A 16,411-nucleotide genomic window follows, 5' to 3' on the forward strand; every position below is an offset into this window, starting at 1 on the left:
AACAGCTAGCGCCGCTTACCGTAACCTTACAGGGTAAACTGTTAAACCTAACCCATAAAAAGCATAATCGTAATCGACTTGTACGACAAATTACGAATGGTTTGCAATTCTAATATTACAACAGCTGTTTCTAAGAGACAACGAGGTAATAACAAACAATACGATAGTAATAAAATAATGAATTGTTAATTATAATAACAATATAACAACAACGAGAAAGAGCGATCGTGTTGCACCGTCTTGTCAGTGCGAGCGTCGACGACCGTACTCAGGGGTATTAAACGAAACCCACGGGGATGACACGGTTGTTCATCAGGTCGTCGCAAGATACGGATCATTCCGTTAACCGACGCGCGTGGTCACTGACTAATGCCCGATTTACACCTGCGCCGGAGCCAAGCAGAACAGTCTGAAACAGAAGGAAAACATAGATTATTGGCTGTGGATACTAACCTTACGCGGCGGTGTAAAGTTGGCATCTTTTGCCGGCTTTAGACTGGAAGTGAGTTCGAAGCTGGCTGAATGCCATTGGCGGGCCTTTTCGTTAACTACAGGCTGGAACAGACAGTTCTATCAAGATCTGAGGATTTTCCTTGTGTGCTACGTGGTACTTGAAAGACAACGCATTCATTCTTTCTCCTTCACATTCTGTGTGTCTTATATACATGATCAGCACTAATGAGCACTATGTGTACCTTTCTCGTTAGGTATTCGACTGTTCGAAGAAAAATGGGATCAATGTAAGTCCAGAATACTCTTACTCAAAAGAATTTTTTGCATAGCTCGTACTTTCATTTTGTGTTAGTTGTCCCATGACTAGCCGTGTGGACAAAAAATCTGACAGTATCTCTCCGCACTTCGCAGCACGACGATTTTGATAGTCGTAGCGCTCTCTGTACTGGTACGAGCTTCGAATGAGCGATGCCGACCGGAGTACAAGATAGGTGATGTAACACACACCGCTTGTAAGCCTCCGAATGACAGCGATTCCTGTCAGAAGCGAAAGGTTGGAGTGTCCGAGCAGGAGAAAGAGACCATTCTACGTGTTCATAACAAACTACGACGCAATATCGCTCGAGGACAGCTTGGACAGTTTCCCCAGGCAGCGAATATGATAAAGCTGGTGGGTATTACTTAGAACATGTCGACTGTTGGAGCCGTGTATTTTTTTTTTTTTTTATTGAAGGGGGAATTACTTCTTTAAAATCTATAGGCTACTGTTATTCGCAATGGACACGTGAACGCTCTAAACTAGCATCTTAAGATTGGTACTGGAGTGTTCTCTTAGCTTTACTCTAGTCAATGACGTCTGTTACAGGGGACAAGGTTGAGCCGTTGATTTTTAATAAATTAAAGTTTGGTGCGTCTAGAAACATGCGCTGCGATCTCGATAGAGTGTCGCGCACTAAAATATTTGCGAATTCGGGCTCAATACAAATCAACGGATAGTCATGGAATTCTACAAAATGTGTCATTGACGAGGGTAAAGGAAGGAGAACACGCCAGTACTTCTGTTTTTATTATATTTTACGCCGTTTCTGAGCGGTGTGCGAACAAACTTTCTCTGTTGTCTTGCGCAGAAGTGATTCCCCTGTAAGTATCAATCAGTCAACGTTGGACTCTGGCGTTACTGCACATCTGCGTGGAGGTTTTTGCCCTTGCGTTTAGTCCTCGAAGGAAAAAAAACGTATAGAACAAATCGTAGTACACAACGATTATTCGCGTCATATTTACGCTTGATTGATACGATTTTTCATGTATAAGTATAAGGTATAGGCCCTGGTACCGCTCTTAGGTTCCATGCAACTATTGGTGACCCGTATTCGTACACATACCAGCGGCAAATCCGAATGGATACAATATAATCTGTCTAAAAAAACAAGAGAATAAAAACATCCGCTTGTTGGTAGAACTGCTTCCGAGGTCACGCTGAAGACTGCACTCTTAGAAACGAACTTCACCGCATAGTACGCTCCTAGCCAACCATCATCTCAAATGATATCATTATCTGCCTTGATTTTCTGAAAACGGGAGGCGTACGCCTTTTTATGACAATTATGACCAGCATAAGTGTCACAAAAAAGGCGTACGCCTCCCGTTTTCAGAAAATCAGGTCAGCTAACGATATCATTCGAGATGATGGTTGGCTAGGTACGTGCCATGCGGTGAAGTTCATTTTTAAGAATGTGGGAGGTGCAGGGTTCAAGGGGCGGATCTAGGATTTTCCAGAAGGGGGGGGGGGTCCTGTATGGACAAGTGGCAGGTGCATGTTGGGTTTGGTCCATTGAACCCTATATGTTCAAGTCTGGAATTGAGGGGGCGTCCGGACCACTACCCTCCTCCCCCCCCCCCCCCCAGATTCGCACCTGCTGGGTTCGTCTGTGCTGTTTCAGGTTTGCATGCGCTTTTCCGTGGTAAACTTCGCAAAGTATGTCGTTAAAATGATGCACAAACTTCAAAATATAACACTCGAGTTCACACGTTCACGAGTTCATGCCAGAGCACTCCATACACGCGATTCGGGAGCGATCCTTGCGTTGCGTATACTTTTTTAGTTGCCTGACGTACAGCAACTTGACAATATGCAAATTGAACGAAATTATCATTCCCACGTCGCGACAGTTAACAGTACGACACAATGAGGAGAAGCAAGCGAGCATTTATAACGAATCCCCAGTTTAATGTCGCGCATAGTCTTTGTAGTATTTCAATAGCGGTGGCCATCTGCCATCATCTGGTGTTACTCAAATGTTGCGCATGTTCTCCTTTCGCAGGAATGGAACGATGAATTGGCTGCGATAGCTCAGGCACACGCTGAATTGTGCAATTACGCGCACGACAATGTCAAGGAAAGATTCACAAGTATGGCGCTTCCCCTCGTTTCCTTTCTTTCTTTCTTTTTTTTGGGGGGGGGAGTGGGGAAGTGTATATCGCCACTCATAATGTCACTTCAACGTTGCAGCACAGTTCAAGTTGACTGGGCAGAATTTAGCCACACGTTCGAGTACCAGAGCCAACGACACGTCTGATTGGCCCGCTGTAATCAAGAAGTGGTTTAGGGAGTACAAATACGCACCAGTTAGCGTTATTCGATCTTTTCTTCCGACGCAAGGACGTCCCATCGGACACTTTACTCAGGTACCGTCAGAGTGCTGGGTAGCCGATTACAACGGACAATTTCATTAACCGCCTAAGTGTTTTCTCTATCACAGGTGGTTTGGGCCAAGACTCGTTTCGTGGGCTGTGGCTATAATAGCTATAGGGCCAACGCAGGATCTACCTTACCTTACAAGAAGCTGTACACCTGCAACTACGCAAAAATGTGAGGCTATTTCCTTGGAACTAGACTTACAGATTTGTACAACAAGACAGCGTGAAAAAAAGTCTCTAAGGAGGTGATACACAGTGAAACCTATACAGATCAACAGAGGGAGGAGTCGGTTACATGATGGATGTTACCCCTAAGTTCGCGAATGCATCGCAACTGTCGCCGCTGGCGAGCGACACTTAACTTTCTTCCTATCTATGAGCCGAGCAACGTGAGACGCAGAAAGACCTTCAGAATCGCCATCGCTATACCCGCAAATCATATATACTTTCTTACATTCCAAGCCATATTCCATTACGATCCTGCGACGCACGGTGCTACAGGAAGGGCATCATTCTGCTTTCCCCCAAAGCAGTATCGACACCAAAATTAATGCCAATGCACTCTAGAAACACCTGGATATCGTAAGATGCAAAATGATATAAGTATGACCTCAAATAAGGTAATGAAAACATCAAAGAAAGATGTCATTGGAGTTCGTGCGGGAATATACGTTGACAAGAGCGTTATACTTGTAAAGATGTTCACTAAGATAACGTATTTTCAATTGTCCAGTGGAAACTTGATCAAGCAAGCTGTGTATAAGGAAGGCAAGCCGTGCAGCCAATGTGTGGCTGGAGCCAAGTGCGGGAATGGACTATGCGACATGACTGGACTACCCATCCCTTACTAAAATGTGAAATGATTTTGTAAAGAAAGTCTATTGTACTGACTGTGTGAGTACAGAGGACCATAAAAAAAACAGATTAAAACGTCTCATGAAAGTGTGTGCGTGTGTGTAATTTTACCGAATATCGCGAAAGGTTTTGTTGTGTGCAATTTGCTTCCCAGAATAAAACTCGCATAAACATGGCTCCGCGCGTTCACCCTTAAAGGGTCTTTCACCAGAAGCTGGAGAGAGTGTTTCGCAGTAGCAGTATGGTCTCTTCCACACCTACGGCAAGGTTTCTCTCAGGTAGCATGACCTACTTCCCCACATCTAGAGCACGCAGGCACAGAGCAGGACTTTTTAAAATGCCCTGACTGCCCACACGTAACGCAAGTTCTCCACAAGGTATCTGCCTGGGTGGCGCCTACCCTAGGATGGGACAAGTGAAAGCTCGCCCACATCACATTTCAAACATGATACTGCAGTCGCCCTAGGAACGAAGAGCAAGATAAACTAATGCGAGGCAGTCCCACGAAACTGCCAAAACGAAACCACTGAAACACTAAAGTGTGCGTATTGGCATCGAGGCAAATGACCAGTCAATACTGGCTCCCATATAACTACCTCAACAAGCTAGGACTAAAACTAGAACTTGTGCAATACCAACTCATGCTTGTGAAATTGCGTCACGTTAAGGATTGCTATTCGTGCTTGTCGTCACCATGCAACAGACCAACATGCGGAGAGTTGTGTACGGGATAACGGCAAAACGGAAAGTAATGCTTAGTAGTGGACAACGTACCTTCCATGTGTTTCTTTGTATAGCACAGACGAAGTTAGCCAGCGTCTTCCGCACCCCATAGCAGCAAGGACTGTGTTAGTAGGTGTTAGTAGTGTTAGTAGTAGTTAGAATGTGTTAGTAGGTGAACGAGTTGGTAGTTTACCTCTACGGGTAAGAGAATGAACTGCCGTCTATCCCGGATTTAAACGGGAGGTTGAAAGGGCGTTTGAGTTGTGTTCCAGCGAATCTGTGGAACCCCATACAGCTCCTCAACTCTGTGCCACAAAACGTCGGGAACGAGACACTCATGAAAAGCGTGCTGCGCATTTTCATGACTAGAGCAGAAAGGACAGCGAGGCAAGGTTAGATCATATCGATGCAAACGATCCCTGAGTGGCAGAACATCGTGCGCAAGTCTTGCGCGAGTGCGCAAGAGAGTCCAGCCATCCTGCAGCAGCGTAGCGCCTCGTGATCTGACGCGAAACAGACAGCTCAGGTGCACCCGTGGGCATAGATGGGCATTTTGGTGAAACCTCACTCGCCCTCACCCTCACGGCCCTCACGGGCACATGCCCTCACTTGCCCTCACCCTCAGCGCCCTCACGAGCACATGCGCTCACTCGCCCTCATCCTCACCGCCCTCATGAGCACATGCGCTCACTCGCCCTCACACTCACCGCCCTTACGAGCACAGGGCTTCGCTCGCCCTCACCCTCACGGCCCTCATGGGAACATGCCCCCACTCGCCCTCACCCTCACGACCCTGACGGGCACATGCTCTCACTCGCCCTCACCCTCACGACACTCACAAACGAAAACCCTCGCCCATGAGGGTCATAAGGTCTCCTGTGAGTACACTCATGAGGCTGTGCCCCTCATGAGACCTCCTGTGACTGCACTCATGAGGTCTGGGGGGCGCCAGGTCTCTGTGAGTGAAGTCACTGGTGAAGACTGAGGTGTGTGACGTCACTATGGGGACATTCAGAAATTAGGTCATGCATTTAGCAATTTCGTCTACGTCGCGCTGGGAACACAGCAACGCGTCCTGAGCTGACTGATTACTTGGTGATATGGTTCCAGCGACCCAACTACCGGCAGGGTGCACTTTAAACGGCTGGTGTGCCGGTTTTTAGCAACTTCGTCTACGTCTCGCTGGGAACACAGCAAAGCGTCCTTAGCTGACTGATTACTTGGTGGTGTGGTTCCAGCGACCCAACTACCGGCTGTGTGCACTTTATAGGGCTGGTGTGCCCGTTTTTAGCAATTTCGTCTATGTCGCGCTGGGAACACAGCAAATGGTCATGAGCTGACTGATTAGTTGGCGATATGGTTCCATCGACCCATATACAGGAAGGGTGCACTTTAGACGTCTGGTGTGCACGTTTTTACATTTAGTCTATGTCGCTCTGGGAACGCAGCAAAGCGTCCTGAGCTGACTGATTACTCGCTGATATAGTTCCAGTGACCCAACTACCGGAAGGGTGCACTTTAAAGGGCTGGTGCGCCCGTTTTGAGCAATTTCGTCTACGTCGCGCTGGGAACAGAGCAAAACCTCCTGAGCTGACTGATTACTTCGTGATATGCTTCCAGCGACCCAACTACCGGCAGGGTGTACTTTAAAGGGCAGGTGTGCCCGCTTTCAGAATTTTCGTCTATGTCGCGCTGGGAACACACCGAAGCCCAGGACACTTGGCTGTGTTCCCAGCGCGACATAGACGAAATTGCTAAAAACGTGCACACGAGCCCTTTAAAGTGTACCCTGCTGGTAGTTGGGTCGCTGGAACCATATCACGAAGTAATCAGTCAGCTCAGGAGACTTTGCTCTGTTCCCAGCGCAAAATAGACGAAATTGCTAAAACGTGCACACGAGCCTTTTGAAGTGCACCCTGCCGGTAGTTGGGTCGATGGAACCATATCATGAAGTAATCAGTCAGCTCAGGAGGCTTTGCTCTGTTCCCAGCGCAAAATAGACGAAATTGCTAAAACGTGCACACGAGCCCTTTGAAGTGCACCCTGCCGGTAGTTGGGTCGCTGGAACCATATCATGAAGTAATCAGTGAGCTCAGGAGGCTTTGTTGTATTCCCAGGGCGACGTAGACGAAATTCGTGAAAATCGGCACACCAGCCATTTAAAGTGCACCCTGCCGGTAGTTGGGTCACTGGACCCATATCACCAACTCATCAGTCAGATCAGGACGCTTTGCTGTGGTCCCAGCGCGACATAGACGAAATTGCTAAAAACGTGCACACGAGCCCTTTAAAGTGCACCATGCCTGTAGTTGGATCGCTGGAATCATATCACAAAGTAATCAGTCAGCTCAGGACACGTGGCAGTGTTCCCAGCGCGACGTAGACGAAACTGCTAAAAGCGGGCACACCAGCCTTTTAAAGTTCACCCTGTCGGTAGTTGGGTGGCTGGAACCATGCCACCACGTAATCAGTTAGCCAAGACGCTTTACTCTGTTCTCAGCGCGACATAGACGGAATTGCAAAAAACGGGCACACCATCCCTTTAAAGTGCACAATGCGTGTAGGTGGGTCGATGGAACCATATCACCAAGTAATCAGTCAGCTCAGGACGCTTTGCTCTGTTCCCAGCGCGACATAGACGAAATTGCTAAAAACGGGCACACCAGCCCTTTAGAGTGCACACTGCGTGTAGTTGTGTCGCTGGAACCATATCACCAAGTACTCCGTCAGCTCAGGACGCTTGGCTGTGTTCCCAGCGCGACGCAGACGAAATTGCTAAAAACAGGCACACCAGCCCTTTAAAGTGCACCCTACCGGTAGATGGATCACTGGAACCATATCACCAACTAATCCGTCAGTTCAGGAGGCTTGGCTGTGTTGCAGCGCGACGTAGACGAAATTGCTAAAAACGGGCACACCAGCTCTTTAAAGTGCACACTGCGCGTAGTTGGATCGCTGGAACCATATCACCAACTAATCCGTCAGCTCAGGACGCTTGGCTGTGTTCCCAGCGCGACGTAGACGAAATTGCAAAAAACGGGAACTTCAGCCTTTAGCTGGATCGCTGGAACCATATCACTAGTGCCTTCATAATTCGCCCACGTCTCGTAAGCGTCATTTGATCCTATTTATGAATGCACTCGTACTGACCTCACACCCCTCAGGCCTCACCAGTGACTTCACTCACACAGACCTGGCGCCCCTCAGACCCCATGAGTGCACTCACAGGAGGCCTCACGAGGGGCAAAACCTCATGAGTGCACTCACAGGAGACTTCGTGAGGGTAAGACATCATGAGTGCACTCACAGGAGACCTCATGAGGGTTAAGAACCTCACATGATCAGTGAGCGCCTGTGATGCTGTGATGAATGATGAGTGCACTCACGGATGGCCTGATCGCGGGCTTGCCCTCACTCACCCTCACCTCAAAGGCGTGATGTGAGGGTGAGGGGCACTCATGAGGGCCCTCATGAGTGAGTTCGCCCAGCTCTGCCCGTGAGTGCCAGAACTAAGCCTAGCAGGAGCACATAGAACGGCCTCACTGACCATGTAGAAAGATCAGCGTCCACGTGGCTCTCGCGGAGGCGACGGACTGGCACTGACTCACACGTACTCCTTTAAGTAGGGAGCTGTAAACTCTGAGCGCGGCCTATTCTGCTGAAAGAAACAAAAGAAACGAATCTTCGGGCCAAGAAGGTAGTGCAAAAGGTCGTGTGCGCGATAGTTAGGCTCACTCCGGGCATCAAAAATGGTATTTATACCTAAAGCAAAGCACTTCACTTGTACATGTGGCATTCGCAAGCCACCAGCCTCCTGGTACAGACTGGTACAGACGCGCGCGTGACACCCATTTCACATAAGTTACCTTATATGAACTGAAAAGCAATACCTGTCCCAGTAAGACAGACCTGACGTGGTGGAAGTGATATGGTACCATGGTACCAGTACTTGCTTAAGAACCACGACGCCGCTAGCCGGGCGTTACAAGTAAGTGGAAGAACCAGAACCCTCAGTTCACGGAGAACAGGAATGCTACGCTGGTGAATGTGCGTCCACGATGATACGCCGCGACTAGTTAAATAGTAGCCCAGTATGCGTAATTCAGTTTTAACAGGTATCCTGAATGGAGACTCACAAGGGGGGGGGGGGGGGGGGGGATCGAACAGAATTTATGAAGAGCACTGCATTCTTATCCCTGTTTATCCGCGCGTTCGATGCTCCACCGTGAGAACCCAGGATGGATAACACTGGACCTATCGGGCCGTCACATCTAAGGATTAAGGATAGGTCATCTGTATATGCAAACAACGGAAGAGCCACGTAACCCGGCAGCTATAGCATACGACTACAAAGCGAGGTTGCCAGAGCTTCCAAGAGCGGGCTAAAGACCATGGCATACAAACCAGGAGATAACAGACAACCCTGTCGCACCCCCGATTTGGTGGAAAAGGTACCAGATATTGCCCCATTGACTCCAATGCAGGCAAAGGCCTCAGCATAGAGAGCTCTTATCCAAGATACCGCCGCAAGATCAAAACCGACAGCCCCCAAAAGCTTTGTTCTGGTCAAAAGAAATCAGCATTGCCGATTGGCGGAGACGATGAGCTGCAAACGCGAAATTCGAGTCCGGCAACTGCTACATAACATTGGTGCCAGTTCTCTAATTTTGCCGGTGTGGCGGACGCGTTTACAATAAAAGTGTTTGCATCTAGCGGTATGCGGTGATGACGACGTTTGAGTGTCCAAAACAGAAATACAAATGTTGACTGTAGTCATATGAATGGATTCAATCTGTAATGTGCCAAGGTAACTAACCCAATCAATCGAATGTATTTTTCAAATAGAGTGTCTAACTCAAAGTGTACGTAGGAGGCTTTCGCACCGTGCTGGGAACGGGGGGCACGACATGGCATGCCGGTCACTGACAGATACACGAAGATCATGTGAGTTCGAGGATCATTACATAATGAAGCGTGATCACCGTAAAATACGCAATTTTTGCTTTATCGTATTCAGGTAGTTTTGATCATGTTTAAAATATATACATAGGTAGAGGATGCATGCACGAACGTCTACACCAGCCCTGATGCCGAGAGCAGGCAGCACGCTGCGCAGACAACCGCTTTTTGCGCTTCCAGGGCTCCACAAACCGAGTTAGCGCACACACATCCGTCAATATATCCCTCGTGTGTCCCATATGAAATCCGAGTCACATTTTCACTGTGCAAATGCCATCGTGCAGCCTGCCACCTTTGGAAGTTCTTGAGTGAGGAATAATTCTGGAAGACGCAGGAACATATTGCGCACCGGTCTGTACTAATCCAACTTCTTGTAACTCACCTTTACTACAGCCTCTTTCGCTGTTCAAGCACAGCCATTGTAATGAAACTAAAATGAATCAACATGACGACATACGAGTCAAAAGGTACGTTGCAAGACGTGTTAGCAATTAAAAAGGCACTTCTTCATCTGCTAAGTAGACAGTCCTAGAGTTGAAGTGCTTTGTACACAACACATGTCTACGACGACAACCCATGCGCCTTACACGATAGTGCGTATTCTTCACTCCTCTTATCTGTTCGGAGTCAACAAGTCAATAATGGTACGCAAGAATTCTCCAGAGCGGCTACTTACTCGAAGTGGACGCTTTTCTTTCTTGCAAACATGGCAGTAGTTTGTGCAACGCTGCTGTAGCCTGCATGAGGCTGAATGCCAGCCTCATTCATGCGTGGATCCCATTGAATCACGAGCCATTCGTTAATGAGCTAATCAAATATCCCTTGTTAAAGTGAAAAAAAAAATGGAACATCGAGTGTGTAAACAGGCAGAGTAGCGAACATCGAGCCGATAATATAATGATATAATATTGATAATTATTGCCGAAACATAAAATCACGTATGGGCTTGAGAGCGTATGGTAGGGCTTTTAGAGCGTAAGTGTCATTGCTGCAGGTATAATATGACATTTTGCTTATGAAACGAGCATTTCTAGAGTCAACAGAGTAGGAGAGAACACTCTGTTACCGTCTTCACAGTTAGAACGACATCTTGTGCTCCATACGTATACGGCACGTGGAATTATTAGTAATATTCTATTAATAGAACAATGGGAAATCACGAATAAACAATCACACATAGACAAATAAAATGAAATTTATTGTGTTTTTATAATGCGAACAATGTTATTTTTAACGGGATACTACATAGGAAGGAACATAAAGATGCATAGTGTTATTCGGTTGACAGTTTACCACAAAAGAGGAGAGAGAAGCTAAGAGGAAAAGTGAAAACCGCTCTCAGAGACCACAGCTGGTTTTAGCGGAAGAAATCTGAACGATGTCTTTACTTCATGTTTGGCGTTTTTTTCAGTGAGTGTTCCAAAGAAAGACATGTGAAACGTGCTAAAAAGCGATTAAAATAATACTGGGTCATATCTTGTATGTTTTATAGCTTCGATGTATTATTGTAAACTCACATAGCTCTGTAACTCTAGCCTACTTAGGTTTCGGTTTCTATTCCGTGGCCGTCAAACCGGTCAAGTCATAAAGCGCGTCAAGGTAACTCTAATTAGTCAGTTTATCGGCGACTTCAAGGATTTCTTGGATTGCGATGCCAGTAGTATAAATAAAGGCCCTGGGAAAAGCGCATCGTGGTAGGAGCGTTTATTGACCCCTGAGCAGACTCCACTCACGATTTTTTTCCAGCGCGCAGTGGGTGGCGCGTGGGCGGAGGGCTGCCCGAGCGCTTACCGTCACACATTTTTCCGACTGGGCCGACTTCTTTCGCGATTTTTCCAGACAGTCATACACAAAAGTACAACTGGAAATACATTTATTAAACCCAGTGGTGCTGGAAATTGTAATGCCAACTGTGAAGGGGAAACCCCAGCCGAAAACCCTTCACAATTTGAAACAGAGGAAACACAAGGCAATACAATTCACGTAGTAAAGAATACACGTACTCATTACAGGTATGATGCAATAGCATTGAAGAGGTATCACACAGAAAGAAAGAAAGAACCAAACACAGTATTTTTATTAATATTTATCATACACACAAGTTTTCATCGAATCAGAATTAAAATGTGGTAGCACATTTAATCAAAGAACATATTCTTGATATTTGATAACATATGATAACAATGATAACATAACATATGATAACAATCGAAATTCCAAGTTTTATTATTTAAAAAGTCTATGATTCCTATACGTGAGCAACCTCATTGTGTCACTATTAATAGTGGGGTAGTTAATAGTGGGATAGTAGTTTAATTCCAATTAAAATTACAAGTGCTGATAGATGTAATTAATTGTGTACAGCAGAGACCCTGAAGGACCAGGGGAACACAGAAAGACGACGCAAACAGAAGAGGATATCAAATCCAGAACAAAGGCCACCGCAAATCGAATACGATTACAGTCAAACTTACAAGTTTCGTTATCACAAGCCTGAGAAGTGATCACCATTATTGCGACACTAACAATTTTCTCATTATCACAGCGGGAACTTTCAAGCATAACATGGAATCTGTAAGTTGCATATGCTTTGTTCCAACATGATGCAACTTTTAATTAATCAATTTCTTATTAAGCGAATAGTGCAGACGTAAGGAAATAACCACGAACAACATAACACGATCAACATAAACTGTGAAATATAATAATATGCTCAGCAACTTGTGGAGAAAAGGCTAATTAAGCTATTTTTTACTTAGGATAGCTGATTCTAGAAATCACCCGAAAAGGCTGTCGAATACATTTAATTACGCTTTAAGTAGAAAGGTGCGCAATGGTAGTGAACGTCATTTCTTTAAAATATACAGTTAATGGTACAATAACTGATCCCACAAAAGTTTGTAGAATGTTTAGTGATTTTTTCGCTAATTTTGTGAAAAATGCTACCGACGTTGATATACCCGATAACAACCAGCCACCGTCAATGCCTACAGAAAATCACAGCAGGTTTTATCCCCCCCCCCCCCACCTGCGGGGTAGAAGCGATCTCCGTGATAAAAGCTCTGAGAAATTGGAGGACAGTGTACTGAAAGACGAGAGCATTAGGGGTGGACGGGTATGTGGAAGGCCTTGGACGGGCTCGGCAAACTAAAGAGCATTGAGAAGGCATATACCATCCATACCTATTGCACTCGACTTTCAGTACTTTGTGGTAAGCCTTACGTATCTTGTCAATGAAATGTTCCTTGATAGTGTATTTCTTGAGGGACCGAACAGCCAAAGTAATCCCTACTTTTATTAAGGGAAATAGCTCCAATATTTATAGTTACCACCGGATATCAATTCTACCATTGTCCAGCAAAAGTTTTGAGAAACGTCTATTTGGTACGACTATACAAGCAAGGTGCACCTGATTAGTGCATCTCTGTTTGGATTCGAGAAGGGGAGGTCAACCATGCACACTTGCACTAGTCAAGGCAGCTGATACGATAAAAAGCAAAAAAAAAAGATTACTATGGGAATCTTCATAGATCAACTGGCTAATGTTGATAAGAGGGCTACCCTTAAATCTACTTACATGGTTATCTCGAGAAGAGGAAGCAGCATGTCACAATAGCGTGAGTCCAGTTGCCTTAAAATGGGGCTCCACAACAAAATCACCAAAACGATTGTGAGATAACAGCAACCCTTGCGGTGTCAGGAACATACGTACGAAATATCGCATTCCCAAAGGGCACCGATTTTATTCGAACGAATTATTACGAAGTGAGCGCTTCACCTTAGTGAAGCAAGATGGCGCTGAAAGCAACACTACCGACGTCATCCTGCATAGAAGAATGCAAGCCTCGTAGCAGACGACAATGCGGGGTCACGTCACAGTAGTTTCCTCCTGGCGAACCGCTGTCCACTTTGCATGTTGGTTTCGGTTTGGTATTGTCATCATTTACGAATTAATTACTGGCACAAAATGAATGCGAATGTTGTATAGGGTATCGAGGAAGCTGTCCGTAATCGATACGGTTCTCACCTATCTTTTTTTTTTTCGAATCGTCTCCTTTTAACATCAATACCTGCGTACCTCAGGGTTCCACTGTAGGACAACTGCCGTTCCTCACTCATATAAGTGACCTGCCAAGCTTTCTTGCAGAATCATGCCGGTTATATGCAGATGGTAGTAATATCTTCAACCTGCATTACGACTCCGTTTTGTTTTGTTTATTATGCTCACTTGTGGACATTACAGAACGGAGTGAGTATTTACAAAATACATGTGTAAATGTGGCAACGACACACACAACTTCCCGACAAGAAAACACAACACGATAAAAAAATATTGCTGATGCACAGATTAGCGAGCATTGTATTGTAACGAAAGATAGGAAGTCAATGACTGTTTGAAGTGTGTCATGGAAGTTTGTGAGACAATGGATTGGGGAATGAAGTTCCACTCCCTTATGGTGCGGGGAGCAAAGGATGTGTCGTATATTAATGTTCGACAGAGAGGGCGATTTAGTTTGAAGCAATGGTCTAAAGCGTGTTTAAAACTACGACGTAACTATCCAAGAGCTTGATTGGCAGTGGAAATGGTGTGGTTTACATGACACGTTCATGAGAGGTCGGACAAGAAATGAATTCCTATATACTTGTAGGTAGGCACATGCAATAGTGGAATGTTATGTAACGTGTAAGCTAAAGTGATGATGTCAGGGTTACAGGAGAAATTCACTACTTTGTATTTGCCATGTAGGTGTATGTAGGTGCCATGTAAGTGTAGGTGTTTATTTTGTTAAGGTCGTTCTGCAATGCTACATGGTCGTCCCCCGAAGAAATTCTACGATATATTACGCAGTGGTCTGCAAATAGTCTTACGTTAGAGGTTAAGGTAGAAGGAAGATCATTAATATAAACTACAAACAGAAGACGACCAAGGACAGAGCCTTGGGGGACACCGGATAAGACAGTAGAGAGCTCAAGCAGGACGTTGTTAAAAAAAACGCACTGCTGACGATCACTTAGAAAGTTCCGAATCCAGTCGAGCACCGGTGGGTAGATGTTTAGTGCTGATAGCTTTTTTAATAAAAGAGAGTGAGAAATCTTATCGAAGGCTTTCGAAAAGTCTAAGAAGATAGCGTCTGTCTGGAAACCAGAGTCACTATTATAAAATTGTCGTAAGAAAAGAGGACAAGGTGTGTTTCACAAGAGTGCTGTTTCCTGAAGCCGTGCTGAGACGAGGAGAAAAATGCGTCAGATTCCGAGTATGCCATTAAGTTTGAGAAAATTATATGTTCTAGTAACTTACATGGGATACATGTTAGCGACACAGGTGAGTAGTTTTCAACTCATGACCTTTCTCCACTTTTAAAGATGGGGATTACTTTGTTCAGGTGCCAGTCGTGGGGGATATCTCCCGTTGCGAGCGACTGCGTAAAGATTTGTGTGAGAAAAGAACTACTTATTGTTTTTGTATTTTTGAGTTGATATTGTCTAATCCTGAAGATGAGGATGTTTTCAAGTCATCGATCAACTTTTCAATGCCGCGAAGGTGGACAGTGATATTTCCCATGGGAGGAATGTTACATACGGGTATGCTTGGTGGACGTGACCAGGAATTCCTTGTGAAAACCGACAGAAAGAAGGAGGTGAATGCTCATGCACATGATTCGTCAGGGAGTAAATCACCAGAAGTGGCACGTATATGGCTGTCAGGCCCCTCCTTCGGGTTGATGACTTTCCAGAATTGACGAGGATTGCTCGAGAGTAATGCAGGTAATGCGGTTCTAAAAAAGAAACACTTGGACCTGGTCAGAGCCCTGGAGTATATCTTAGCGGCAGTCCGATAGGCTTCCCAAGTTCTAGGAGCGCTAGATAACCTGGCTTTCCGATACAACAGTTTATTTTTCGTCCCAAGACGAAGGAGACTGTGGTTGAACCACATTCCCTTTACTTTATTCCCTTGATTCCCTTTACTGCTTTTGCTGATAGCTGTGGGGACGTACTTTTCTGTGAGGCTGTTAAGCTTTGTTTTGAATAAGGTCCAATTGCACTCAACTGAACTAAGTGAAAATTCAGACTCAAGCGTACAGTAAAAAGAGGTGAGTTCTTGAACCATGGCATCATAACTGCCTGCTGTATAGTTCCTAATCACCTTTCGTCTTGGGTTAATTTTGGGAATGACCGCGGTTAATTCAGTATGAATGGAGCAGTGGTCACTCAAGCCGTCAATATGTGATAGCTGCCCAAACGTACAAGGCGATGTGGTGAGTATCAGATCAAAGACACTAGCGGTTGTGGCAGTGACACGTGTAGGTTTAACAATAATCTGTCGAAGATTGAATGTTAAACAGAGGTCAACAAAAGCAGTTTCTTCGGATGAATTGCAAACCGTCTATATCAAGGAAGTCTTAACTGTCATGTTCTTCTATAAGTTTTCCCATCGTATTTGGTCCTTATGCTGTTGTAATTTAGTCCCTTTTCCACCACCTCTAATCCTTGTTTTACATGGGAATAGTCCCACAATATCGTAAGCCACATTCACAGTCACACATTATCCTATTACAGTACGGAAACCCACATTTTAAATGAAAACATGGGTAATATCCATACACATGGGAAGAGTTAGACAATATCATAATCCAGATTGGCAGTATCCGATTACAGTGCAGAAACCTGATGTTTAGTGAAAGGCAAACCAAACAAGTGAAAGGCAACAAACCAAAAAGTTGTA

The 16,411-nt window shown here is 45.3% G+C and overlaps 1 protein-coding gene across 1 annotated transcript; it reads left to right on the forward strand.

The window, feature by feature from the left end:
• Positions 1–1,087: 1,087 nt before the first annotated feature.
• Positions 1,088–3,598, forward strand: LOC135373947 (CRISP/Allergen/PR-1-like). Its single transcript, XM_064606983.1, has 4 exons — positions 1,088–1,123; positions 2,775–2,862; positions 2,963–3,138; positions 3,213–3,598. The coding sequence occupies exons 1-4, from the start codon at positions 1,112–1,114 to the stop codon at positions 3,324–3,326; spliced, it is 390 nt and encodes a 129-aa protein (XP_064463053.1). The 5' UTR covers positions 1,088–1,111; the 3' UTR covers positions 3,327–3,598.
• Positions 3,599–16,411: the final 12,813 nt, after the last annotated feature.

This window comes from Ornithodoros turicata, unplaced genomic scaffold, assembly GCF_037126465.1.
Source record: "Ornithodoros turicata isolate Travis unplaced genomic scaffold, ASM3712646v1 Chromosome36, whole genome shotgun sequence".
Taxonomy (NCBI): Eukaryota; Metazoa; Arthropoda; class Arachnida; order Ixodida; family Argasidae; genus Ornithodoros; species Ornithodoros turicata.